This window comes from Exophiala xenobiotica (assembly GCF_000835505.1).
Source record: "Exophiala xenobiotica strain CBS 118157 unplaced genomic scaffold supercont1.3, whole genome shotgun sequence".
NCBI lineage: Eukaryota > Fungi > Ascomycota > Eurotiomycetes > Chaetothyriales > Herpotrichiellaceae > Exophiala > Exophiala xenobiotica.
In genome coordinates, this window is record NW_013562492.1 from 566,708 (window position 1) to 591,768 (window position 25,061).

The following is a 25,061-nucleotide window of genomic DNA, read 5'->3' on the forward strand; positions in this document are numbered from 1 at the left end:
CGAGTCAAGTTGCTCTCCCTTGATGCGTACTCTGTCGGTGTTCACGCCCTGACCAGATATCTCATACCTTCTCCGTTGCACTGGCGCTTAGTATTCGACTCGAACAAGAACACCACACCTTCATCTCTGGTTCCGCGTGCAAGACCATTCCTGACACCAAGAGAGACCAACTCCTTAAGACACACATTTCAACACATCATCACAGACAAGGTAAGTCCAATAACTGCGTGCTCACTCACCTCACTTCCTGCAACCTTACCAAGACAGGCTTCTGACGTGGCTAGATTACATCATCATGGCATTGAACAACCAGGGTCCTTCGCAAAGCCACTTGGGCGTCTTCTCTAATACCAAGCTTCCCACCGGCAACGACGTCGATGAGGTCACCACCGAGTACGAGGTCCGCTTCGGCTGGGATAACTTCTACGCCAGTCATCCCATCATTATACCTGCTACAATGAACAGGAGCATGTCGCGGATTTGGGAAGCCATAAAGAATCAATTACCGGCATTTGCGAGGTCCCTCTCCGATACTCCACATACCAGGCTCCATTTCGTCGCGCAGGAGACTGTATGGGAACGATACTATATGCAATTCGACTGGAACGAGACTGGCAAAATTCGCAGATGGTACACTCGAAATACGAAGCCGTACCTCGCGCGGGCCAGAATTCGAATTGATATACGGACGAGTCCAGTCAATATCGTTGAGCGGGTAGAAGATGGGTGGCGGATGTCGACGGCGAAGAGAATTCGCCTCCAAGAGAGGCTGAGGTATTTTCCGGGCGATGGCAATGAGGTGCTCGCCGATGAATGGGGCAATTTTTATGAGGTTGAAGACCCAAAGCCCGTCGTCCATGTCGAGGGTAAGGAGGGGGATGATGGCGAGGTCGGCAACGATACCATGGAGGATGACGACGACGATGATGACATGGAGGACGATGATGATGACAACGACGATAATAATAAGGTCGTCGACGGCGACATCGCGCCGAGCACGTTGAAATGGCTTCCGGGGTGATAGCTTGTATAGAGAGTGAGGTCGTGTACATAAAATGGAGCGGACGTTGAGTTGGACGCTATCGAAATCTTCGGGCATTCCTAGCGTTGGAAGCGGGCGACACTTCAACGTTCAAAAGCCTTTTAGTAGTTCGATAATATAGAAGTGCCCGTTATGGCTATGCACCCACTGTGTAATACACAATTACGGCGTATATTTCTTGATATAAAGGCTCTGCTACAATGCTAAATGCTACGGGCGTCTGCCTCGGTCAGACCGCGAACCTTTTGTTGCTTGGGCGACGGGTGACAGTTTATCAGCCCCGCATCTGCTCGTGTGCTGGAGCCTTGCCTGTGACCCGTTTGATTGTGTTACCACAGCCATGGTCGTCTCATCTGATCATTCATCTTTACCTGACAATGTGATCCATCTCGACGACAATACGGCAAGTTGACCACCATCATGGACACACCGAGCCCACTACCAGGCTCATATCTGCCTGCCAACGATACCACCTTTCGATGCACGACCTTCAATTCCTCACTTTTCCTTCCTCCGTCGCAGGATCGATCTCAGTCGCCTGCATCTTCGAGCCTATCACAGACTTTCCGCGCGCGCACATCTTCGCAATCGAGCTCTCGAAAGAGGCCACGCTTAGACCCTACCTCCCGTCGTGACACCCTCAGTCCACCGCCGCTGGCCAACACGAATTACCGCATCGCAGGAGGCTTAGACACTCCAACAGCCCTCGACGTACACAGAGAGGAAGATGCAGATCGATACGCATTCGAGACGGACTGCCGGCCAAATAGGTACACGCACATGCAGAAACAAGAGAAACCATCGGCACAGACCGATTCATACTTTCCGCAAACACCTGCCTCGATTGAGTCTACACATGGAAATGGAAAACGCAGATTATCCAGATCCCCTAACCAGAACGGATGGAGCAAGACCGTCTGGGCTCTGACAGGCGGCATTGCCGGCAAGGTCATCAACTTCTGCTGGAACAACACGTTCAAAGGGTTCCATGCGGGTGGTGGGAATGGCTATAACTTTGACCTGGTTACGCCAGGTGTGTCTTCATCGAGCGTCTGGATTGAAGCCGGGTCGAAAGAAGATGTTTTTCAGCACAGCTACAGTGCCGAGTCTCGAAATTACGGAGACCGGACGCCCGTTCCAGGTGGCTTTCCTGAGGACCAAGACTTCCCATCAAGTTTCAGCGCAGCCCGGACGAGAAGCTTTGACCGGCGGAATGACTGGGTGATTGTCGATGACCCTGATCAGGATAGAGACGCAAGTCCAGTGCGCAAGAAGTCCAGAGCTAGCACGGCCAGCTTACACGCGAGACAACCTTCCCGGCAGGCGAGCAGCCAGAAACTATCGCGTCCAAGACTGGCCTCGAGGACGTCGGCGTCATATGCTTCTCCACGGTCTTTGTCCGTATCGGTCTCTTCCAAACCTCAGCATCAACGGTCTGTGTCGTCCTTTGATGGAAACGCTAATGCGTCAAGACCAACTAGCAGAGCGTCAATGGCGTCTCCTCGTCGGCAATCGTCGCAAGTGAACGTGCCTCAGCCATCGCCTGAAGTTCGCAAATTTGAGCAAAAGCTGCGTAGGAAGGAAGCCAAGCAGGATCACACGATGAACCGATTCAATGCGCAGTTGCAGGCCATGATTCTTGAAGGTCAACAGGCATTAGGATCCAAGGTCGAGGTTGTCGATGACGCTGGAGTCGACGTGGATGAAGATGAAGGCTATGGAGAGGGCAGTGGAGTCAAAGGCTGCGAGAGGGAGTATTCTAGATCAACCGTGTGGTCTTAAGGGAAGCAGTTGGGCTCGAGAATGCTGGTTCAACTTGGAGAGCATGAAGCTTCTGAAAATTCGACTGCTAGGCGGAGTTGAAGGATGAAAACTTGGTGAGATCATGCTGGGCAAACTTGTGGAGCTTGATGTGCTGGCTTTATGACGATTGTATATCAGGATACCCTTCATTCTCTGATCCGGACACTTTGGTACAGGCACGACATTTCTTCTTCGTTCATGTACATAAATCATTCGTCTTCATCAACTCGTAAATTCGTTCAGTCGTGATCGCGAAATCATTTTTCCAAGTCATAGTCGCAAACAATTAATGGGGGGGTGGCTCAGATTTCACCTCCGTGTGGAGAGATTGCCAAGTGTCAGGCTTTGGTGCCTGCTAAATCGAGGTGCTGACGACGTCGTCTTGGTTATTGTGACATGAAGACGATCGGAGGCATCGGTCGTTGCTGCTATTGGCGTCGTCTGCTCCCCAACCTGAATGTCTCGGCTACTTGAAGTGAGCAACGAATCGCGCAGACGGCTGAGGTCCTCGATATGGGCTCGACGCTTTGACATTGATGTGAGGACTTTCATCATCGGCTGGTTCGCGGTACTGTCTGCACCGTCCGCCTTGATTCTGGGCGACGTGTTTTGAAAGGGGGTACAAGTACCCTCGAGGGTATACTTTGCCCATCGCCGATCACTTACAAATGCGTGGTTGACCCGTCCCACCAGTGCTTCGTACTCTTGCTCGGACATCTGCTCAAGCTCGTCGTTCTGCGACGCAATTTGTGTTCTTCTCGCAATCTCCTGCCGCTGTGTCTCCAGCTCTTGCGCCTGTGTAGCTGCCCTCTCGCGCAGGTCCCGCCTCTTTGCCAGCGATTTCTGCAGCGAGACCCGATGCGCCAGTATCAACGGGACAATGTGTTCCTCGTCACATCTCCGGTCTGCTAAGCTGGACCTTTTCCCTTTCACCTGACCGGTTGTAGTAATCAGATCGACGTCCACCCTCTGCCGCAGCACGACCATCGCGAACGCCGCAAGCAATTCCTCAAACTTCTCGCCCTTGCATTCGTCCAGCATTGTTTTTCTGAGCACAGTTTCTCTTGGCAACACGCCATTTTTCTTCAACTCCGTGAGAGATTTGTACAGCGCCGCACGGAGGCTGAGAGACTCTTTCGGGGTCGAGGGCGGGAAATGAGGTTTCAAGGTGGTACGCGTTTCCCCAGGGTCATACAGCTCGAAGAGGCGGTACAGGGCCCATTCGACGCCTTTGAAGCGCTGTTGGAGGTTTGCGGGTGCTTTGGCTGCGTGGAATGTCGATTCGGAAATGTCAGGGAAGTCGGGGAGGAAGTTGAGGTCGAGGAGGTGGAGGGTACGGAGGAAGATTGCGATGTGGCCTCGAGGGTGCCATTGAGATCGGGCAAAGGCAGGCTTTGAAAGGTCCATTGTGGTTTGAAAGTGAGTGGAAAGGAGACTAGAGACCCAGTAGGTGTTTTAATTGATTGATTTGCTGTGTTGATTTGCATTCGAGGTTGTTGCGGAGAAATGACGCACTCCGATTGGCTAAGTCCACAGCCTCGCCGGAGTGGATGTAAACCTTTCTGAAAGCCATTCGGGACGAGGTAGCTGCGGGTTAGGGTAGTTCGCTCCGAAGGTTGCGACCATGACGGACTCCTATACGAAATGAATGGACTCTCATGCAATGACAGGCGTTCAACGTGGTGGTATTCATATCTCATACAATGGAGGGGAGTACTGGGGAATACAGGGCCAATTTGTGGAGCAATACCAAGACTCTTGGTTGTGGGCCTTCCGCCCCTTCCAACCTTCTTCACACCTCATTTCTCGAATCGAGAGTCTCCCTCCTCCATCCTCCCTTATTCCTGCAGCCACACGCTGGTCCTCAGCGCGTCCTCCTCGTCGTCATCGTCCTCCTCTTCCTCATTGTCCGGGTCATGCTCCTTGACCTCAATGGGATGGTACTCTCCCAATTCGTCCACGGTCGCCTCCACGTCGAAGCTGGCGCCGAACTTCGAGTACTCGTGGTGGAAGGTGGGCAGACCAGACCCGGGTACTCCAGGGTGCCGTCGGCGCGCACGAACGGACGACGTTGTCTGCAATGAATCTCTATTCGCAGTCGTGCCGGAGCCACCGCCGGGTGCAGGTTGCGGGCAAACCATCTGGTGAACGCCATGTAGTTGCGCCAATCAACCTGCACGAAACCATTGTTCGCCGGCTCTTGAAGCAAAAAGTGCGGTAATGTATGCCCATCTTCTTTCAACAGAACCAGTGCATGTGGTGGGAGCTGCCGCCTCACTTCTTCCCAAATGTCATTCTTGCTATCGTACAGGCCCGCTGGAAGTATGATGGGATCTGAAGCCCAAGTGTTGTTCCATATGAATCTGACCTCGAATACAGTCGTGATAAACCAACCGCCGTACATGTGTCCTGCAGGCTGGCTTGCTGGTGCGGTGGTGGAGGAAGACATGTTTGACTGTTCTGGTCAGCGAGATCTTGGGTCCAAGGTGACAGCCATTGACAGTCCATACCAGTCGGATAAAGCAAGAGAACAACTTACAGTCTGTGTGAGTTGAATGGTTTGCGAAGGATATCAGTGATGGCAATGCTGTCGGTATGGTGTTGAGCTGATGTGAAACTCCCTGAGTTGTGTGTGAGAAACTCCTTCAAAGGAGCTGGGATCTCGTCGCGGCGAGTTGAGCAGTGTTCAAGAATGGTGTAAAAGTCTCTCAAGGACAATCACGGCAGTTGTTTCGACACGCGCAGAGAGTTTCAAGAGAGCTTGCTGTAAAGAGAGCTTTTCAGATGTGATTGATGTTCTCGAGGAGAAGTGAAACGAGTATGATAATCCAGCGCACCGGAGAATATGTCGGCCGGAGCCACGTCGACATCATCACGAAGGGCAAGGCGGTGAGTTCTGGCAATTTTGTACCGCTATCCCGCCAAGTGAACAACTGCATGAACCTGGCTCACTTGTCCAGATATCCAGTCAGGTCCGCCCAAAATGAAAGGTCCGGCAGAGAGCGCGAGGTCGCATCCAGACTCGAACGATGCCAAAGCCAGGAAGTCCAATAAAAAACATGCGATAACGACGAACGTGACTGTTGTTCCGAACAGTAGGAGGGAGTTGAACGGGTTTGGGGACTCGATTTCATGGCAAGGCGATATGGGACTGAATGTTTCACTGGAATAGCTTGTGCGTTGGCAGAAAGGTATGATTCCCATTGCTCATTCTGAAAGTGCCAAAAAAAGAATTACCCATGCTAGAGTTGAACTTGTGACAATGCATCACACAGACGTATGAGACCCATACCCGGTACCTTAGGTATAGGTTGAACAACCGCAGGTCAGTGTCGGTCCTGGCCCCGTCCGGATTTCCCGTAGCATAGGACCTCAATATACCTAAGTATCTCGAGTAAACAGAACAATGAGTTAACCACTTTACGGCTCCTCAAGAGCATTTGTTACCAATTTTTGGATGCGTTTGATCTATATTGTTGAATATAATGGTGAGTGAATGAGGCCCTATCACGTGGGGCGCAACCTGGCCCTCACCCTCGCCTTCACTGTCACTATACTGTTCTTGGGCCAGTCCGTCGAATCAATGACTTTCAGAGTATTCGCTGACTTGCACAGCAGCGCGGACACAAGGTCGTGAGCATCTTCGATTGTGCTAACAGACATGTCTACCAACGTTCAATCAGTTTCCGACCTCATCTCCAATCAAAAATGCCCATTCGAACAGCGAATTCGCCAATCGCTCAATCATCTAACAGCGTGGATGAAGCGAAAGAGGCCAGAACAAGCCAAGACAACAACTCATCTCTCCTCCGAAACCTCAACACCGGACCTTGCTTGTTACTGCTGAACATATCAACAATCTGGAACTCTTCCGGCCTCTCTCTTCCTGTCCCTAATACCGGTGCACCAGCTCCAGTGTCATCAACAGGCTCAAAATCAAACAACCACATCACCTGGGCAAGTGCGAGGCTGAGCTCAAGATATGCCAGAGGCTTTGCAGGACAGCTTCGAGGACCGACCAGGAAAGGTGCAAATGCATCAAGATCGTTGACCACGACCACATCATGACGAGACTTCGATAGTGCAGACTGCGGGAAGAAGGCTGGATCTTCGGCCATCTCGGAAGCAGTTGTCAATGCCTCAGACCTTTCCGAATGACACTCCCGCCGCAGGAAGCGACTTGGGTCGAATTCGAAGGGATCCGAAAAGTACTTCGAATCATGGCTCAATGCGTACACACAGACTCCCACGTCGCATCCCGGAGGGATGTAATGACCTCCGACAAACGCGCCGCCAGTACCAGCTTCTCTCCAAAGCGCACCAGGCGCCGCCGGAGCTAGTCTCAGTGCCTCGTCGAGGCAGGCCCGCAGGTAGTGGCAGGACGAGAGCGTCGGTCCGCGACGGATATTTTTGACGTCTGCAAACTTGCTGCGGATCTCTTGCGCGAGTTCAAGGTAAGATGATCTATTCCGAGACAGATAGAATAGTACCGCTGAAAGAGCCGTGGACGTTGTGTCACCACCTGCCATCATCAGAAAGGTCCGGCTACCCATGAGAGATCGTCCATACCAGCGGCAATCATCAGATGCGCTTCACTACACGTCTCCTCGATAGACAATTTCTCACCTGTATTTGGATCTCTGGCGGCGAGCAAGGCTGACATGATGTCCTGCCGATGGCACTTGCCTTCTTCGATCGACTTCAAGCGATCCGTGGTGAAGGTGTCGGCGATTTGTGTGAAGCTGTTTCGCTCCCTTTCCATTTCTGGAAACAGCCAGCGTGCGGGTGCGAACCAGGACTTTGGTTGGAAGTTGAACAACCATGGCCATGCGAAGCGGAGGTAGATATGTCGATTCCCATCAACAATGGCGTCGATCATCCATCTGAGCTTTGGGCTCGTGATCATACTGAATGGCCTACCAAAGGTCAAGTCTGATATAACGTCGAGTGTGAAGTAGTTTGCTAACGTGCTTGTTAGTACAGATTGTCGCTCTGATAGAAGAACTCAAACGTACACCACATGGCCATGTCTCTCGGCTCCGACCAGCCTCCTGGCTTTGCGTCCGCGATCAGTGCATCGCACAGATTCCGAACATGCTCAAGCACATACTGCTCCGAGCCGGCCATAGCAGATTCGGAGAAGCCTTGGCTCACGATGCGACGCTTGCGCCCATGCATTTTCTTGTCAATGCAGTTGTGCGTATTGAACACGGTCGGAAAATAGGGGTGCGGAGCATAACCCTTGGACTTTTGGAAGTTCTTGCCTTGGCCGTACACATCTTGTCTCTGGTCAGCGCTCCACTCGCTATACTGGGAAAAGTGTGTGTGATGAGTACCTTTCAGGCCGGTCGGGGTGTTGACCAGGAGGCGATTAGGTGAGTATCGGACGTATGGTCCTAGCAGGGTAAGTCAACTTTGATACAAGCAAAGGCAGAGGCAGGGGACTAACCATATTTCTGATGACACCGCAATGCGTCGATGTGCAGGTCGCCAATGTAAGCGTGCCACAGGGCATGAAGGGGTGTTGTCCTCGCCAGTAAAGGACCAGGGTACTTCCGGTAAGGGTGGAAGAACAGATTGTATAGGCAAACACCGAGCAAGTACACTGGCAATGCAGTCAAGGAGGCCAAGATGGATATCACTATAAGACGCATGCTGACGGTTTCAGATGATATGACCAAGGAAGACGGTGGGTTCGGTTGCGACAAGTATTACTACTTAAAGGTGCTCCTCCGTCTGCTACATAGTGGGCACCCAGGACCGACGACCTGGATGGAAGTCACTTCCCAGCATACGAAGAACCGCGTGGGAGATTGCATCTAGCGATGGTCTGGAATCATTTTCGATGCCCAGTGACCTACGGGGTAGGTTTGATTCGAAACAAGGCTGTTCCTCGATTGTACCGAAGGGCCTAGAGCTAAAGACTGCTGCAGTGCTGGCAGGAGGCTTGACAAAGGCAAGCTGGAAACACACATTGCAGTACCCTGCATGAGCGCGGCCTGGAGGCACGCTGCATTCCAGAGCAGTTCATTGGGTTGGGCATGCGATATCTTTTTGTGGAAGTATTTGGTACCACAAACGAGCTGAAAGCGAAAGACGCAATAGGGCTGGCTCAAAAGTCCAGCCAGCCACATCTCAGATAGGAAAGCGATAGCCTTCCAATGTTGTAGTCCAGTCCTCACCGCAAGAACTGTGTGCTTAGTCCTACCCTATGCAGACAACCAAGACAACCAAGGGAGCAGGATAGTCAACAGCATTGCCGGCTCCGACCTGTTGCAGATCCGCTGCGGGCTGAAAAGATAGGTGGTGGTCATAAAGCTGAAGTATTGTCTACATGCGGCCTTGCTAGTATTATGCAGCACAGCACGAGGGGAGCTGGCAGATGCATGAGAACCCAATCTTGCAATCCTATCTCTGCACAGTGACAACCCTGAAAAACGATAGACTACTAATACTCTTCTCATCACACTCAACCCCCTTGCAAAATCCGCACTTCAAGATACAACATCATCACCATGATCCTCAAGGCGAACACCAGCACCAACACCAAGACCGAACCTAGTATTCTATTCCTAACGACAGCAGACCCGGCAACGATTCGAGCAGAGTGGCCATACTATCAGAATTGGACATTACCCACAGCCCTGAAATCGCGAGCGAACGCCCAAGTACACATTCGGTGTTGGCGCGACGACTCGCTGACGTCCGAAGTCCTAGCTGGATACGACAACATCACTTTCCTCTGGTGCAACAACTACCACGAGCACCCCGTGGCTTTTCTTGCGTTCCTGCGTGAGCGGCTATGTCCTGTTGTGGCGGACTTTTCATCGTCATCACCACGATCATCACGGTCAATGCAAACGCGGGTGGTCAACAATGCCAATGTGGTCCTCTGGAACACGGACAAGACATATCTGCAAGACGTGAGGGAGGCGGGCTTTCTCATCCCGGATACCGAGTTCCTGGAAGCTATCGACGCCAACTTTGAGACTGTCGCAGAGCTTGCGGGACGGATTGCTCGATCACCAGTGGCGGCTGCTGCTGCGGCTACGGCGAAGAAAGGAAAAGGCAAAGGCGTGGTGCTCAAACCTTCGATATCCGGGTCTTCGAAACAGACATACCTATTGAACGACCCGAATCTGCTCAGTGAAAACGACACGGCATATCTCCGAGCAATACTACGTGACGGGATCGACGGATCGTTGATGATACAAGCATACGAACCGGCGATCGCGAACGGCGAGTATTCACTGGTCTACATCGCCGGGGAACATACGCATACAATGGTCAAGACGCCGGCGAGAGGAGAGTTCAGGTGTCAGGCCGAGTTTGGGGGCCAGACCGCACAGGTCGACAATAGTCTTGTGCCGCAAGCTGCGAGGGATACTGCGACGAGGATCCTGGAGTATATGGAATCGAGGTTCGGCTCCCTGTTGGGGTATTGTCGAATCGATGGCGTGATCAGGGATGATGGATCGTTTGTCATGATGGAGATCGAGGCCATTGAGCCACATCTTTGGCTCGAGACTCATGCTGATGAGAAGACCAAAGAGAAGCTGTATGCCACACTATTGGGTGTTTGAATTTTATATGATCTACCTACTGTACCTGAGGGCATGCCTCTACTGTAGGGATTGTACAAGGCCCCTCCGCATTGCTTTCGCTCATGTATAGTGCAATCTTCTGACCTTTTCTCGCCCAGCAAGAATTGATTCTTGTTGAGTAAGGTCGACAGCGCTCTCGCCCGTTCTGCCATAGGGTCCGAAGCCACTGCTTGTCGATTCAGCGTGTCTTGTCGGGTTATATATATTTGCAGAACTTCCTCAAGACAAATTGAGCAGAGAAAAGATCCAGACGATATGACAATCAGACAAATTCAGGAGAGCAACGGGTGCTTCATCGCTTCTCGCCAGTAGGGATCGCTGCTCCGCATCGCACTGATCTCATCTAGGCAGGCGTGCTTTGGGCCAGAGGCTGCTGTACCTTCGATTGATACCATCGGAGAACGGTCGAGTGCCATCGCCTTTGATCGTTTCGATGCCACGGGGGTGTTAGGTGTTGAAGTGTGAATGGTTGAAGGATGACGGGTCTTTTTCCTTAATTATTATCTTTGGCAAGGAAAAGAACCCACGATGGCCCCAAAACAAACCAACGAGATCGTGCTAAAACGCGGCGACCGGAAGAGGGACGGTACTCTGCGCCAGAGGTGGAAGGCCTGCGCGTACGAAAGGAAAGCTGCCAATCACAAGACCACGCTGTCGCAGGCTGCAGGAAAGGAGGCAGGCCCGGGGATTCCACGTTTTCCACGACACTATGCACACAAACTTGCTGCCGCCGAGCCATGCAGCTATGCCCGTTCTCTATATTTTGGTGATGTGCTGCTGGTTATCCCGTGTTTGCTTTCGTTCAGCCGTCCGACTGCCCCCGCCGGTGAGGCCGATGAATTCTCTAGGAGTGTCTATGGTCGGTGGTCTCCGGAGCATCGGTGGTGCTGGTGCTTCCGGTGCGAGGTATCTTCCCATTGCCTGAGAGACGGAGACTGCATTCCTCCAACCGGTGGGAAAAGATAAGGCTCCGAGCCGGGGTGCCGAGCGTGCCAACCTGGCTATGTCATTTGTCCAATTAGGTCTTGTAGGCCCTATCCTGTGCCACGATGATCAAGGGAATTGCAATCCAGTACTTGGGTGCTGGCATCGCACACTGGCTTCAAACTGGTGACGATCGATTCAGAGTCCAGTGTCGAGTCTGAGCTTTGTTCGTTTGGAATGGGTCGTCTGGAGATTGCGATATTCGCAAGACACGCAGATAACGCATCGCCTGAGCGATGCGAGTATGCGTTTCCTTCCCACATCTTCCTGCCTCGGTAGAGAACATCTAGAGAGGCCAGATTCCAGTCCTCTCGATGTAGGGCAAACATGGCGCCCACGCGACCAGGAACGTACGCAAACGGGGTATCAATTCCAGGAATGGGCTTGCTCAGAAGTGGCACCCATGACAGTAAACCTTCCATTCTCAGCTGGATATCCCTTGTTGGGCTTTTTGCCAGCTGATCTTGAATCGCCGTAACGACTTCGTTGGCTATCATGAGCACCGGTGTTCATTGCAGACACAAGGTCACGATGTGCCCCAGAAAGATCGCTGAAATTGCCACTGCTGGTAACCTCAAGAGTCTCGCCATCTTCAGTAACCCTGACATACCACACCAAGAGGGTACGACGATCACGCTCACAAGGTCCCAAGGCCCCATGAGGTAAATAAGGTTGCGTGATACGCACCTAGTACTTCTTGCATGGTTGAGCTGTCCAGTCGGTTTTGAAGTGCTTCTTGTCCTCTTTCGTGAAATGTGTGTCGTCCATACGCTCAACCAGGGCTTCCGAGTCGAGTCCTCGTGTGGTAAGTCTCTCCGCCCATTCCTTGATATTCTTGTGCATGCCAGGGATGATGATAGTACAATCGTCGTTGGCTTTCAGGAGCACCCATTCAATGTGAGCATACTCGAAAGATTCGAGATCCTTATGGAAATAGACCTGAATTGCATGTCAGTGGTTTCACAGAGTGGTGACGTAGCAGTACATACATGTGCAGGGGCGGCGCGGATGGCACCTGGGTTTGGTTGCGTTGCGGTTGGGTCATGTTGTGCAAAACACGTTGACACAGATCGAGAGGAGACCGGATTGACGCCATTTCGTGGGAATTGAATACAGTGTCCCGGCAAGATTTGTTCTGGCTAAATATGCATATATACCTTGCGTTGCCGTGACGACTTCGTTCGCTCGTATAAACACCCGATCAATGCGAGCATGCTCGAAAGCTCCGAAATCCTCATAAGATTGGGCCTGAATTGGATGTGAGTGGCTTCACAGAGTGATGCCGGCTGGGGCGGAGTGATTGGCGGGAACGAGGTAGCTTGAGGAGTACCTGGACGAGTAATTCGACCGCTTTGAGTTGTAGAGTGATGACTAAGTAGTACATACTTGTTTCGTAGCGACATTGATAGCAGCATGGCCAGGCGCCGGTGGAGGTGGCGGAGGGATAGGGTCACCATCTCTGAGGGTCGATGTGTTTCAGCTATTTCTCTCGTGGGAGAGCGGAGGAGACGGCGTCATAAGCAGTAAATACTCGATGCGCAGCTTTGAGAGGGTGGGATGGCGAATGCTGTATCGAATCGGTTAATGATTGAGGTCGGTTTTCGTTGAAGATCTGGTGCTGATGTTGGTTGGTGGTAACAACCTCCTGCTGACCCTGGGCGTCTTCTGAATTCTTCTTGATAAGCCAACCGTAGAAAGGTGGTCAATAATTGCGTGTCATTGCCTGATTGAGTCGGTCGTTCTTGAGTGCAATTTTGTCGAGGGCTGGAATTGAGTATGTCAAGGTCTTGCCCGTATCAAGTGGGATGTTGACAATGACATCAACACCAGTACCGATCTCTTGCACGATCTCGTCCTGAGCTTCAAAAAGGTGGACAATGTTGTGGTCATTCACATTCTGTCGTATTTGTGGTTGGGCGCCGACTCTCATGATCGAATTCTTGTTCGCACCTCTAGGGTGGCAACGCTTCGAACTGAGAATCACTGTGCTTCGTTGAAGCAAAGTAATATCTAGTGAGAGTCTGTCCTGGTCCACGATAGTGACGAAGATGGCATACTGGAGTATTGTGTCTGTTCGAGCTCAAAAGCAGTCTCTTGCGCCATGAAGTACGGACTGGTATGTGGAGCGTGCAATTGCGACTTTGCAAATGCGGGCAGTTGATTCTTGGTCGCTTCCCAAATCCGCGCCATGCTCCTGTGCACTGTAGCAGGTATGATGATTGGATGGCCAGCGTAGAAGTTGTCCCAGATGAAACGAACTTCATACTCGACGGATTCAACATCAGTTCTGTTGAATGTCTCGCAAGGTCGCCAGAGAAAACCCTTGCTTAGGGCAACTTCTGTCACTGATGTGTTTTGTGCTTTGGCAGCCTTGGTACTCTAGTGCCAATATGCAGATTTAGAGTACCGCAGGCGAAAGGGTCTTGTCTTTGGTCCAGTTTCCGGCAATACCTGGTCGCCTCCACGTCGAAGCTCGTTCCGAACTTCGAGTACTCGTGGTTGAACGTCGGCAGGCCCGGGTACTCCTGCGTACCATCGGCACGCACAAACGGACGTCGTTGTCTGCAATGTATCTCTATTCGCAGTCTTGCTGGAGCCACCGCCAGGTGCAGGTTGCGAGCCAACAATCTCGTGAACCCCATGTAGTTGCGCCAGGCAAGGGGTCAGGGTGACATGGTTCTGTCGAGCGAGCGTACCGTCGAAAGTACCACCAAAGGAGCCAGATATTTATATATATAGCGCTTCCACATTCGGATCAAGTGGTTGTCGGGATGCTGCAGATGGCTATGGCTCTGGGCCGATCCGCGGCCATCCTGTCTTGACAAAAGACTTCCAAAACAATGGATGACTTGTTCTGTTGAGTGTTTTTTTCAGAATCACCACAGAAGCTGGAGCTGGAGCGATATTTTATAGCCCGGGCATGACAGAGGGACGGTGAAAGATTGAGACAATTGTTCGGATTCCCAGTCAGACTGTGGCACTCACAGTATAAATGCGGTGCTTGTCAGTGACTCCCGTCTGGAACTGATTGTTCCTGGTCAGTACACCAACCTGCACCTTCATCTCCTTCACATAAGAGTAGTGACCAGAGACTGCTTTTTCATTCGACTCAAGCATGATAATCAAGAAAATTACTTGAATTGATAGGCGTGAATGAAGTAGGAGATTGTTGAAGCGAAGACGGGCCCTTGAATCAGGTATCCAGCTGGAATCGTACTACATTGCCGGTCTGAGCGCCTGAAACCAGAATAAATGCAATTATAATGAATGTATTGGGCGTTCACCATTGGAACTCACCTAGTTTACATGGCTTCACCTGTGGGCGCCAGTTTCCCAACATCTAGAAAGGAAGAGAGTGGCCAGGCTACCAGAACCATCAGGACCGTTACCAAGCGGGCGACGGCGGCACGGCACGACACGACGTCACCTGGTAAACAACAGCGTTGCAGATGTTTTCTGGCTTTGCTGTAGCAAACTTCTGTGGCTGCGGCTGTATTTGTTTTCTTTGTTTCATTTTGCGCGACTTTGTATATGCAGTCTACAGGTCAGAGACTATAGATTATCATTGCTTTTCCAATTTTCCAATTGCTCTCTTTTTCCTATTCTCCTCCTGCACGTTTTCCTTGCCGCCGCTCCCCTCAGTCTCCAATCACAATGGCCACAGATCAACCTCAAGGTAAGCAACACCTGGTCAGGCGCAGTGGGATTAGACTGACGCTTTCACAGTTCCCGAATATGTGACGAGAAAAGAACACACCTCCCTTCTGCCCAAGCCGAATCCGTGGTCCGTAGGAGCCGTGCTCAAAGACCTCCCCAATCGACCAACAGAAAATTCTTCCTCTCCCGTACCATTCTTCCACTATGTTGAGCGATTGAAGGTCGAAAAGCGCGAAGGATGGCGGAGATTCGGCATCTCAAAAGGCGAATCGATAGCAGATCACATGTACCGCATGTCGCTGATCACAATGCTTGCGCCACCTGAGCTGAGCCGACGACTGGACATCCCCCGGTGTACGAAGATGGCGCTTATTCACGATATGGCCGAGGGACTTGTAGGAGACTTGACACCTGTGGACGGCGTGCCCAAGGTGGAAAAGAGCAGACGAGAGGCAGACACAATGGACTGGGTGGCGCAATCGTTACTGGGGAAAGTGCACGGCGGCATTCCTGGAAAAGAGATCCGGGCAGTCTGGCAAGAGTATGAAGACAGCGAGACCGAGGAGTCCAAGTTTGTCCACGATGTCGACAAGATCGAACTCATTCTGCAGATGGTGGAATATGAGCGGGCGAGCAATTGCGAGGTCGACCTAAGTGAGTTCAGCTGGGTGGCGAGGAAGATCTATCTGGACGAGATGAAGGTCTGGGCTCAGGAGATTCTGGATGAGAGGGATCAGTTGTGGAAGAGCAAGCACAAGGAGCCGCGTGAGCCGACGAGTGCCTCTTCGATCAAGAAGCAGCAAGATCAGTATTATGGCAATGGCAAGGTCGAGGCGGACGCGAACACAGAGACGAACGGAGACGCGGATTCGATGAGATCGAATTGAGCATGCCAGGTGATGAAGATACGGAAGTGAGGACGAGCATTTGCAACTGCTGTGTAACCAGTGATACCCACAGAGCAATACATAGATGGCGTATGAATGACAATGATCAATAGAAGTAATCTTCCTGAGTCTGTAATGATACCTTTGGAGTAGATCTATACCGAGTCAATGCTCCAGGTCATCCTCTCACCGCAACTGTACCTGACCTCTTCCATACTTCATCTGTTGGACTGCTTCTTAACCCCAGCCGGCTTCTGGCTTTCATTGCGCTGTCGGTACCATGGGACGGCCAGCCTCGTCGTTCCTGGATTCATTCTTAGCATGGCGGCGTGGTCCTCAGACCCAAATTCTCCGGGTAGGGTGACCTCCTTCCGTGCGACTGGGCACAATCTCACGTCCAAACGCTTTGAGCTCTCCCTCAATGCCTTTGGCTGCGAATTGGGTTGTCCAGAAGATCATGACCGCCACTTCAGTCGCAATGGGAAGGTGTTTTTGATGGTCTTGATCGGCAGGCCCTTCCAACATTTGAAGGGGGGCCCACGGGAGCCAACCACTCCTCTAGCTGTCTTGCTCTTGGTCCTTCTCCATCTCACCTCTCAACCACTCTGCCTCCTTCTTCATCTCCTCCTCACTTCTCGGCTTCCTGTCACTGTCCGGACCGACCGAGAACTCTTTTCTGTGATCCATTCTCTGGTTTCTCAGTTGCTGCATTTCAATGAACGCTTTGCCAACGTCGCCTTCAACCCCGTCCATGGCCTCATATATTTGATCGCCGCCGCCTCGATGGTCATAATCGCCCTTATGTCTTGGGATTATGTGCACATGAACATGTGGCACTGATTGGCCAGCGTCGACGCCGTCCTGAATGGCAACGTTGAGCGCGCTGGCGGAGTAGACGCGTTCCAGCGTCCGCGAGACTACCCGGACAGTGTTGAACAGATCGGATGTTTCAACAACGCTTAGCTGGGATATCCTTGGGACGACCCTAACTGGACAAACGAGGACATGGCCTGGCAGGATCGGCTTCAAGTTGACCAAGCCGTAGGATAGATGGGTCCTTGAAAGATGAAAGACCTGGGAGGATATGGAGAAAGGCCCGAATTTCAGATGGGTTGGTATTTGTAGTTGCGGCATAGCTGGTTGAAGCGATTCTGTTTGCAAAGTTGTGCGATTCTCTTGGTCGTTGAAGGCGTTGGTCATTGTATAGCCTTGATATCTGGCTTCGATGGTGGTGTGATCGGGCAATAGTATCTAGAGGCTTACGAACGCCGACTTTCTGCTCGAATATGTTTGATGGATCGCCGACTCCGTACAGCCTACAGATTGCCTGCTCCTCTGGGGAGAACTCTCAGCCCGAGAGTTCCTCTTTCATAAAGTCATGCGTCGTGCAGGGACGACCTTTGGCACATATTCCAAACCAACCCACGTGTCGTCATAGAAGGAGTGAAGGCAGTCGCTGCAAGAGGCCCCACTTGTACTAGACGTCCACTGTGTCACAGAAGATGCACTTCAATCCAGATGGCGATGCTGGACACCGGCGAGACAATGGGAAGAGGGTGTGAAAGGAATCTCTCGATATCCTCAATCCTCGGATCATGTATCCTCCGATCTCTGACTTGGGAGCTTGATAATAGCGGCATGTCTTAATTTCGACTCACCAGCTCATGTGCGACTCACCGCCTCCGTGCCGCTTTTAGAACCAATCGTCCTTCCTCCAGCCCTTTTTGAACTCACACTCTACCGGTAGGTACTTACCGTGGCTTTTACAGAGCGCACCTACTGGGCAGCAAATACGTTCCGGCTATAACCCTAGAGAGCATGAAGATTCGAGTTCTGAGCGAATTGTACGCATTTGGACTATCAACCGTGCTTAAACTCAAAATGTTAAGTATGCAATTGGAAGCATCAACTTCGCTAAACCGATCCGCGCTCAAGAGAAAAATGGAGATCATCAGAAGCAGAACGTACAAAAACATTGGATATCAGTACTCGTAAAGTTCGTAAACCTCATTTCCCATGATGTCGAAATTTACTTCTTTCGAAGTTTAAAAGAGTCGGCCAGCTGGGCCCCTGAGCGACGATGGCTGGTGTCTTCACGATTGGTCTTCGGACGTGGTGATTCCATTGAGGTGCCGCTTCTTGTGCTCTCATCAGAATGAGAGGTGGTGATACTGCGGTGGAAGCCCGTCAAAGAAGACCTTTGAGACGATACACTGGTGTCGGAACCTCCAAGTAAGGAGTCCATTGTTGCTCGTGGCTTTTGATTACTGTTGTTGTTGTTGCTGTTGTCGTTGTTGTTGAGAGCGGGCTGTAGTTCGAGCTTGGTTCGCTCCGCCTTTCTTTGTTCTGACTCACGCTGCTCGTTGGCCTTGGCGTGTTCAGCGATCTCTTTGGACGTCTGGGCGTCGTGCTGCTTGGTCCGTTTCGACCTTGCACCAAGAAGGATGGGAGCCAGTAATGACGAAGAATCCCTCAGCTTCAGCTTCGTTATGTGGTTTGCACAGAAGAGGATGGCGACCTGCAGATCCTTGACCACATAGCATTTCAGCCTAGCCTTGACCTTCGAGCCTGAAGGGCCTTTCCAGATGAATCCGATGCGGACGCTTCCCAGGACTTCAAGGTCTCGTCCATTGGCGGTTGTCATGTGCACCTCCTCTTCTCGGATCGGTGCTCGGAGGATCTGTGCACAGTCTTCCGACATGCACGTTTTCTCAGCACCACCATCAAGTAACGCAGACAGGGTAAGTTCTTGTCCTTGAGGACGAGGGACGTCGCCGGCCCACAAAGTTATTTCCAACTGATTCTGCGGCTTCTGCCCATGCAGCTAAGCAATAACTCGTCAGCAAATAATCAGCCTCCGCTTGGGAAATAACTTACGGAGCTCGTCGTAGTTTCCATACTTCGATAGGTGAGCCCATTGGGGACATCGTCGGGCGGCTTATCGGGCATAGGAGGATGCTGCTTTTGGTCGTTCAACCAGCTCACAACCCTATACTGTAATGGCTCTACGACGAAGTTGTCTTGACCGTCCTTCTCGAGATCGACAACTTTCTCGGCCTCTATACCATCGCCAAACTCGCCTGCGTCGCTTCGGATCTCGGCACCTACAACGTCTTTGCCGTTGACAACAGAAACAGCAGCTGTTGAGATAGATTCCAGGGGATCTAGCATGGACAATTTGGATTTCGTGTATCGTTTTTCGAAACCAACGTCGAACAAACTAGTAGCCGTAACTTGATAAAGCGCCTTTTGAATCCGTAGAATCCGTAATTCTGTATCATCCGTCCCGCCGCAACTGGAACTGGCAGAGGAATGCGGCCATTTCAAGGATGCAATTCGGCGCAACGATCCTATCCCTGACCGTATCAGACCTTTTTTTGGACGCTTCCCTTCAAGCTGGTCGACGTAGTCAGTCACTGGAATGAGGATCGAAGAAAGCTTAACCGGAGACTCCCAAAAAACCAGGCAATCTTTCGTCGTGAGGCGAACCAGAGAGAGGACATCGAATTGCCCTTTGATGTGGGCGTTGGAAAGATCGCCACGCTGACTGATGTCGATGAATAAATGCTCAGCGTCGTCAAGCTTGCCGGACAAGAAGTAACTTGTATCTAGAATGCATTCGAGGCAAATGAAGCAGTTTTCTTGGCCCATGTTCAATGTTTCCATCAGTCCCAAGATGTATCTGCATTGTTCTTCTGCTTCGCCGTAGTTGATTAGCTTTATCGCAGCGATGAGGTAGTTGTACAGGCTGGTAAGACTGTCTGGGGCCCACGGACCCACTTCGGAAGTAAGGCTGAGGAACTTTGAATGGAAGGCATCTCGTGCAACTGTGTAGCCTTCCTCAGTGAAGCAAGCATATGCCGTGCTGCGTGGAGTTCGGCTGACGGCCTCGACAGGCTGGTCTCGGTAGCGTCTGGAAAGTGACATGATTGTCATAGGACAAAGAGGCTTGTCTCGGAGATGTCAAGGAGAGTGGATCCTGTCAAAAGGAAGACGGTCGACTAAGCAAAAGAAATACTGCAACAATAAACGGGAGATAACCTCTCAATCCAGCAGAAACGAGTGACTGCGGTGAGCGCAAGGAGATGGGTGTAAGTTGGAAGGAAAAAGAGGAGAGAGGAGGGAAAATGATGTAAAATGGGCGTGCTGGAAGAAGAAGGCGGACAATAAGGAAAGCCTAACCAAAAGGAGCCCTGGCAACACCGCAGTCGTCACTCGTCAGCTGGTCCCTCGCCGGCCTGTCTGGGGAAACCCGCGTATCTCGCAATGCGGCGAACTCGGACAGCCATACACCACCGTCTGAAACAGGAGTACGGAGTAGCTACTCTCCAAAACAGTGAGGTGGGTGAAGCTGTTCGTATGGCGGGTGGCCTGGGACTTTGATTGGTACTTCTGGCCGGTGTGATGGTGTTTCCCGTAGACTGAAACGAGGGCTACTACTAACGTAGTATGGTACGTACGGAGAGAGGCATTCGAGTTTTCAATGTCTTCAACCACTTGAGCCAAATCTCACCCCTCTGCTGGGTGCCAGCGCTAACCAAGAACGGGTAAGTGGTTGCCTTCCAGCAAAAGGGCACGCAGGACAAGCATGAGCTGCAGGAACTTACCTGGGTATAGAGGTACATTGAGACTTGGCAAGGCGCAGGGCGTTCTTCATCTCGGGTGTCTGTAATGTCAGTGGAAATACCAGATGTAACCATCGACACCAGTTTGGGCGTCGGAAGTTCATTGAGGATGGCGAGCTACGATCGTCTGTCCCATTTGATGGCTGAGCACAATGATCTTTTGATCCTCCGCACCTTTTCAAGTTTGAACATCAAAAATCTGCTGTATTACCAAGCTGAACTGGCAAACCTCGAGTGCGAATTGCGCGAGGTCGAATCAGAAGATCAGTCGTGCAGAAGCTCTCCCAGACAAGAATATGGGGCCAGCTGGAAAAGATTGAGTGCCGGTCCTGAAGTACACTCGTTTGCTTCCTCAGCTTCTCCGGTCAGGAACGCTCGTGATGCACTCCAGTGGCAGATCTTTTGTCGCATTCGGGCTGTTCTTCGAGAGTACAGTAAGCACTTGGGCCCGCCGGCCGATCATCAACCCGTCGAGATTTACAGTTGACTGGGTGCCAGATGAAGCATTGATACAGCACATCGAAGTCCGTGCCCTGTCAAAGAAGGCACGTCCTGACCACCTTGTAACCTTGCGCAAGTGGTTGGAGAGGCCTGGCTATGGCAACAGCTTTCTCAGAGGGAAGGTGGAAAGTGTCTGGGATGCAGAAAAGGGCTTCGAAGACTTCGCATCGTTCATAAATCAGCGGACCACGAGCATAGGTCTTACATCATACCTAGCCAAGTTCCTGCTGCATGTTAGACGGGCGTGGATGGGAGGTGAAAACAGCTCAACCCACATATATGACATTGGAGAAGACGCGCAGCAGCGGATCGCAAATGGGATCATGACTGTGGTTTCGAGTATCTTTCCAGTCCTCCCAATAGTCATCTTGTTCTTCATCAAGCGACTGCTGGTCAGGCTCATCTTCATCCTCGTCTTTACCACGGTCTTTGCCGCCACCCTGGTATTTGGGATGCGCATAGAGGCGGACAAGACGCTAGCAATCACCACTGCGTAGGCGATTTGATTTCCACGATTGCCAATAGGCTGATAGCCCTATAGGTTTGCGGCGATTCAGGTTGTTTTTGTTGGGAACACCAGCAATGATGGCAGTGCATGAACGCGCCATCAAGTGTCGGGGTGAATTCAATCCGGTAGTGCCCAAGTTCTGCAAGCCGCTGCAATGTTGAATGAAACCGGTGCTGAGTCATCAGCTCGCCTCTGATGCTGGAGAGAGATACCATCGAGGACTGATTATGAGGTTTTTATAAGGTCTGGGGCAGAATCAATGATACAATATCTCTTTCATTCACATGGTTTGAAGTGAAGAAGCTCTTGCCGCGGCATAAATGTTCCAACAACCCGATCTCGGACATCTCCATCTCTCCTTTGTTTGCTTGTTTGCTCCTACGCTTCTCATCTATTTATTCTCACATTATTCTCCCTTCCCCAGCTAGATTTTTTTCTATCTATCTTCACATAGAGACGCCGTTTCGCAATAGATCGCTGCTTTGTCGTCTTGCTGCGTCTGTTAGATCTCTTTATCAGTCACCATCTCTGAATCATCTAAGTCAGCGACGTCATCTCCAAAGCCGACCAACATCCTCCAGTTTGCCCGCGGACGACTTGTTCTCAGCGAGCTAGCCATCGACCTCATCAGCAAGCAACATGGCGCAAGAACAGTTCATCTACCAACCCAACACGTCGTCAAAGACAGGCACTTTCTACTTCGCTTTCGGCAGCAACCTGTCCCCCTTTCAGATGTCAATCCGGCTAAAGCACAGCACTTCATCAAGCGTGCCTGTGGCCGTTGCTCGACTGGACGGGCACGCCTGGATCATCTGTGAACGTGGCTATGCAAATGTGGTAGCTCTGCCAGAGTCCAATGCTGCCAGTGATGCAAACACAGTCTGGGGAATCGTTTACAATATGACCCCAGAAGACGAGGCCACACTAGACAGGTATGAAGGTCACAACGAGTACCGAAACCCCGAACCAGAGCTCAATCCGGACCCAGATACGCAGCATATCAAGCAGCATCTGCAAGGTGGCTGGGATTACAACAAGCATTACCTACCTTTGACAGTGACAAAATGGCTCACTGATCCCAATGACTATGGGGTCAGCGTCCCAGATTGGTCCTCAGACCCGCTATCTGGCTCCGACAACACCACCATCCGAGCATTGGTATATGTTGATGAACATCGCACAGCTCCTGGCGAGATTAATCACGAGTACATTGGAAGGATGAACAGAGCCATCGCTGAATCCGTACAACTTGGAGTGCCACAATCCTGGGTGGACAACGTCATGCGCACGTTCGTTCCACCGGATATCCATGTCGATGAAGAAGGATATGTGGGCACTGACGAGGGCTATATTGAAGCTGAAGCCACTGAAACAGGCAATCATGTTACGGAGAACACAGTCAGGCACATGAACTAAAGAGGCAACCCCAAGAAAACCCTGTTCTGTCACCAAACATACGGCTGTTCGAATGGCGAACGTGGCTTACGCATCAGGCACAATCATGAAATATTGGTCGCAGGCGACAGCTGCCTCAAGAGTGGCTCGCTAAGCGCCAGGTTGGGCCCCCTCACAGGATGGCTACAGCCAGCAAGCATGATGTATCATTTGCCGCCAAACAAGCCTTGGTTTCCTTCCTGATTGGCTAGTCCTTGCAACTCAAGTACTGGCTAGCCACAGTCCTGCCCTCAACGACGAGTCAGGAAGTTACGCAAAGTACTGGAAGGTGCGTCCTACGCTTGTCATTCATCTTTATATTCAACCATTCTGGACGCCTGCAGTTCTTGACGAGTGATCCCCCGTTTCCAGATTCCCTTGGGAAATCGACGCGCTGCACTCCTCAGTTTCAACCATCATTCACACACTCTGCCTCAACAATTGACACGGTTCTCGAACCGACTACCGTCCAAGCAGTAACACCGCCATGGCCTTGCTTTTGAATCACGCATATCATGTAGGGTGGATCTGTGCACGACGCGAGGAGATGGTGGCTGCCAGGGCAATGTTGGACGAAGATCATGGTGTGATTCGAGGAGAAGGCCAAGACTACAACACCTATTTTGCCGGACGTATCCATGATCATCATGTGGTTATAGCGGTGCTACCAGCAGGCATTGATGGAAAGATTTCTGCCGCAAGTGTTGCAACGGACATGGCAAGAACATTCAACTGGCTCCGTTTCGTCCTGCTTGGTGGCGTAGGGGGAGGCATACCGCGTCTCGAAGGAGTCGACATTCGCTTGGGAGACGTCGTGGTGAGCCAACCGAACGGCGACAGCGGTGGAGTTGTGCAGTATGATAAAGGGAAGAGCATTCATGGCGGAGGCTTCATTCGACAAGGGATACTCAGGCCGCCACCCAACATGCTCCTGACTGCGCTCACCGCATTGCAGGTGGAGCATGTCCTGAACGGGAGCTATCAGATGTCCGCCTATCTTACAGAAATGATGGAACATCGTCCGGGGCTGAAAGACAAAGGATACTGCCGTCCGACACCGCCGATTGATCGCCTCTTTAAGCCCACCTATCAACATGCTGACTCCGGGCGCGATTGCACTATGTGTTCTCCAGCTGAGGAGATCAAACGGGATGCACGTGTCAACGGCGATCCCAAGATCCACTACGGAGTCATCGCCTCGGGGGAGCGGGTGGTCGAGGACCCAGTATTCCGGGACAGTTTGCATAAGAGCTATCGAGCTCTATGCGTTGAAACTGAAGCCGCGGGTGTATTGCACAACTTTCCGTGCCTGGTTATCAGGGGCATCTGCCACTACGCCGACTCTCACAAAAATGATGACTGGCGCAGCTACGCTGCCATGACAGCTGCAGCATACGCAAAGGAGCTCCTTACGTATGTATCATCTGGTGATGTTGCATTTGAAAAGCCAGTGGAGGAAGTCGAGGAAGTCGAGGAGGGGTGGTCCGCTCGGCGCCTTAATATGGCACCATCGCGGTCTTCAGGCAGTCATCAATCAGCTGGGCTGGAGGAGCAAGCGCAGTCGCAGTTTGCCACCTAGCTCAGAACACTCGAACCCTCCCTCATGCTCAAGTCTGGCTTCGAGATTTTCGGAAATTGTGTTTCACGCTCAATTTCGACCCATGGCGGATCACGACGGAGAAGACGTCGCACGCCTTATGAATGAGAAGGGACAAAAGTGTTTCCAAGCTTGCAAACTAAATTTATACGAGGAGGAAAAGCAACGGAGTCTACATCGTACTGGAAGTATATGCTTAAGAGGCTTTCAGAACGATCACTACCAAGCTTGGGAGCAAACCGCCGCGGTGGCTTGTTGTGTGCAAACACTATTTCGGCCACGATGGTACGGTTCATATTGATCGGTTTTGTATCAGGTTAGTTTTCAATTGATGTCCACGTTATGTTGCATTCGATGCGGTTGAAACCATCGCCCTGTGCACGCTTCCACTACTTAATATGTGCATGCAGGGAGCAGTA

General features: G+C 51.5%; 16 protein-coding genes across 16 annotated transcripts; 7 read left to right on the plus strand and 9 right to left on the minus strand.

Annotated features, from left to right (window-relative positions):
• Positions 1–295: 295 nt before the first annotated feature.
• Positions 296–1,021, plus strand: PV05_04386 (uncharacterized protein; the record flags this gene model as incomplete). Its single annotated transcript, XM_013460785.1, has 1 exon — positions 296–1,021. The coding sequence occupies one exon, from the start codon at positions 296–298 to the stop codon at positions 1,019–1,021; it is 726 nt and encodes a 241-aa protein (XP_013316239.1).
• A 290-nt stretch (positions 1,022–1,311) lies between these two features.
• Positions 1,312–3,085, plus strand: PV05_04387 (uncharacterized protein). The gene has a single exon (XM_013460786.1). It carries the CDS (start codon positions 1,463–1,465, stop codon positions 2,822–2,824), a length of 1,362 nt encoding a protein of 453 aa, XP_013316240.1. The 5' UTR covers positions 1,312–1,462; the 3' UTR covers positions 2,825–3,085.
• A 226-nt stretch (positions 3,086–3,311) lies between these two features.
• Positions 3,312–4,252, minus strand: PV05_04388 (uncharacterized protein; the record flags this gene model as incomplete). Its single annotated transcript, XM_013460787.1, has 2 exons — positions 3,312–3,440; positions 3,512–4,252. 2 exons carry the CDS (start codon positions 4,250–4,252, stop codon positions 3,312–3,314), a joined length of 870 nt encoding a protein of 289 aa, XP_013316241.1.
• A 431-nt stretch (positions 4,253–4,683) lies between these two features.
• PV05_04389 (uncharacterized protein) lies at positions 4,684–5,294 on the minus strand (the record flags this gene model as incomplete). The annotated part of the gene is made up of 2 exons (XM_013460788.1): positions 4,684–4,825; positions 4,882–5,294. 2 exons carry the CDS (start codon positions 5,292–5,294, stop codon positions 4,684–4,686), a joined length of 555 nt encoding a protein of 184 aa, XP_013316242.1.
• Positions 5,295–6,585: 1,291 nt separating this feature from the next.
• Positions 6,586–8,499, minus strand: PV05_04390 (uncharacterized protein; the record flags this gene model as incomplete). Its single annotated transcript, XM_013460789.1, has 4 exons — positions 6,586–7,367; positions 7,415–7,807; positions 7,861–8,241; positions 8,295–8,499. 4 exons carry the CDS (start codon positions 8,497–8,499, stop codon positions 6,586–6,588), a joined length of 1,761 nt encoding a protein of 586 aa, XP_013316243.1.
• Positions 8,500–9,360: 861 nt separating this feature from the next.
• Positions 9,361–10,914, plus strand: PV05_04391 (uncharacterized protein; the record flags this gene model as incomplete). Its single annotated transcript, XM_013460790.1, has 2 exons — positions 9,361–10,403; positions 10,797–10,914. 2 exons carry the CDS (start codon positions 9,361–9,363, stop codon positions 10,912–10,914), a joined length of 1,161 nt encoding a protein of 386 aa, XP_013316244.1.
• A 569-nt stretch (positions 10,915–11,483) lies between these two features.
• On the minus strand, positions 11,484–11,930 carry PV05_04392 (uncharacterized protein; the record flags this gene model as incomplete). Its single annotated transcript, XM_013460791.1, has 1 exon — positions 11,484–11,930. One exon carries the CDS (start codon positions 11,928–11,930, stop codon positions 11,484–11,486), a length of 447 nt encoding a protein of 148 aa, XP_013316245.1.
• Positions 11,931–12,120: 190 nt separating this feature from the next.
• PV05_04393 (uncharacterized protein) lies at positions 12,121–12,478 on the minus strand (the record flags this gene model as incomplete). The annotated part of the gene is made up of 2 exons (XM_013460792.1): positions 12,121–12,372; positions 12,419–12,478. 2 exons carry the CDS (start codon positions 12,476–12,478, stop codon positions 12,121–12,123), a joined length of 312 nt encoding a protein of 103 aa, XP_013316246.1.
• Positions 12,479–12,552: 74 nt separating this feature from the next.
• PV05_04394 (uncharacterized protein) lies at positions 12,553–13,365 on the minus strand. Its single transcript, XM_013460793.1, has one exon. It carries the CDS (start codon positions 12,888–12,890, stop codon positions 12,573–12,575), a length of 318 nt encoding a protein of 105 aa, XP_013316247.1. The 5' UTR covers positions 12,891–13,365; the 3' UTR covers positions 12,553–12,572.
• PV05_04395 (uncharacterized protein) lies at positions 13,362–14,124 on the minus strand. Its single transcript, XM_013460794.1, has one exon. It carries the CDS (start codon positions 13,713–13,715, stop codon positions 13,386–13,388), a length of 330 nt encoding a protein of 109 aa, XP_013316248.1. The 5' UTR covers positions 13,716–14,124; the 3' UTR covers positions 13,362–13,385.
• Positions 14,125–14,915: 791 nt separating this feature from the next.
• PV05_04396 (uncharacterized protein) lies at positions 14,916–16,093 on the plus strand. Its single transcript, XM_013460795.1, has 2 exons — positions 14,916–15,109; positions 15,160–16,093. The coding sequence occupies exons 1-2, from the start codon at positions 15,088–15,090 to the stop codon at positions 15,975–15,977; spliced, it is 840 nt and encodes a 279-aa protein (XP_013316249.1). The 5' UTR covers positions 14,916–15,087; the 3' UTR covers positions 15,978–16,093.
• PV05_04397 (uncharacterized protein) lies at positions 16,046–17,536 on the minus strand. The gene has a single exon (XM_013460796.1). It carries the CDS (start codon positions 17,175–17,177, stop codon positions 16,536–16,538), a length of 642 nt encoding a protein of 213 aa, XP_013316250.1. The 5' UTR covers positions 17,178–17,536; the 3' UTR covers positions 16,046–16,535.
• Positions 17,537–17,959: 423 nt separating this feature from the next.
• On the minus strand, positions 17,960–20,115 carry PV05_04398 (uncharacterized protein). Its single transcript, XM_013460797.1, has 2 exons — positions 18,855–20,115; positions 17,960–18,801 (listed from the first exon to the last, which is right to left on the minus strand). Exons 1-2 carry the CDS (start codon positions 19,911–19,913, stop codon positions 18,007–18,009), a joined length of 1,854 nt encoding a protein of 617 aa, XP_013316251.1. The 5' UTR covers positions 19,914–20,115; the 3' UTR covers positions 17,960–18,006.
• Positions 20,116–20,648: 533 nt separating this feature from the next.
• Positions 20,649–21,600, plus strand: PV05_04399 (uncharacterized protein; the record flags this gene model as incomplete). Its single annotated transcript, XM_013460798.1, has 2 exons — positions 20,649–21,036; positions 21,101–21,600. The coding sequence occupies 2 exons, from the start codon at positions 20,649–20,651 to the stop codon at positions 21,598–21,600; spliced, it is 888 nt and encodes a 295-aa protein (XP_013316252.1).
• A 650-nt stretch (positions 21,601–22,250) lies between these two features.
• On the plus strand, positions 22,251–23,027 carry PV05_04400 (uncharacterized protein; the record flags this gene model as incomplete). The annotated part of the gene is made up of 1 exon (XM_013460799.1): positions 22,251–23,027. One exon carries the CDS (start codon positions 22,251–22,253, stop codon positions 23,025–23,027), a length of 777 nt encoding a protein of 258 aa, XP_013316253.1.
• Positions 23,028–23,532: 505 nt separating this feature from the next.
• On the plus strand, positions 23,533–24,624 carry PV05_04401 (uncharacterized protein; the record flags this gene model as incomplete). Its single annotated transcript, XM_013460800.1, has 1 exon — positions 23,533–24,624. The coding sequence occupies one exon, from the start codon at positions 23,533–23,535 to the stop codon at positions 24,622–24,624; it is 1,092 nt and encodes a 363-aa protein (XP_013316254.1).
• Between the last annotated feature and the right edge of the window lie 437 nt (positions 24,625–25,061).

Bases quoted from the DNA above. Each gene is read 5' to 3' on its own strand.
- PV05_04387 (XM_013460786.1), top strand. From the start codon at position 1,463: ATGGACACACCGAGCCCACTACCAGGCTCATATCTGCCTGCCAACGAT.
- PV05_04394 (XM_013460793.1), bottom strand. From the start codon at position 12,890: ATGGTGACCCTATCCCTCCGCCACCTCCACCGGCGCCTGGCCATGCTG.
- PV05_04395 (XM_013460794.1), bottom strand. From the start codon at position 13,715: ATGTTGAATCCGTCGAGTATGAAGTTCGTTTCATCTGGGACAACTTCT.
- PV05_04396 (XM_013460795.1), top strand. From the start codon at position 15,088: ATGGCCACAGATCAACCTCAAG. The intron at 15,110-15,159 runs GTAAGCAACACC...ACGCTTTCACAG, and splicing joins GGCCACAGATCAACCTCAAG to TTCCCGAATATGTGACGAGA.
- PV05_04397 (XM_013460796.1), bottom strand. From the start codon at position 17,177: ATGACCAACGCCTTCAACGACCAAGAGAATCGCACAACTTTGCAAACA.
- PV05_04398 (XM_013460797.1), bottom strand. From the start codon at position 19,913: ATGACAATCATGTCACTTTCCAGACGCTACCGAGACCAGCCTGTCGAG. The intron at 18,802-18,854 runs GTAAGTTATTTC...GTTATTGCTTAG, and splicing joins TGGAAACTACGACGAGCTCC to CTGCATGGGCAGAAGCCGCA.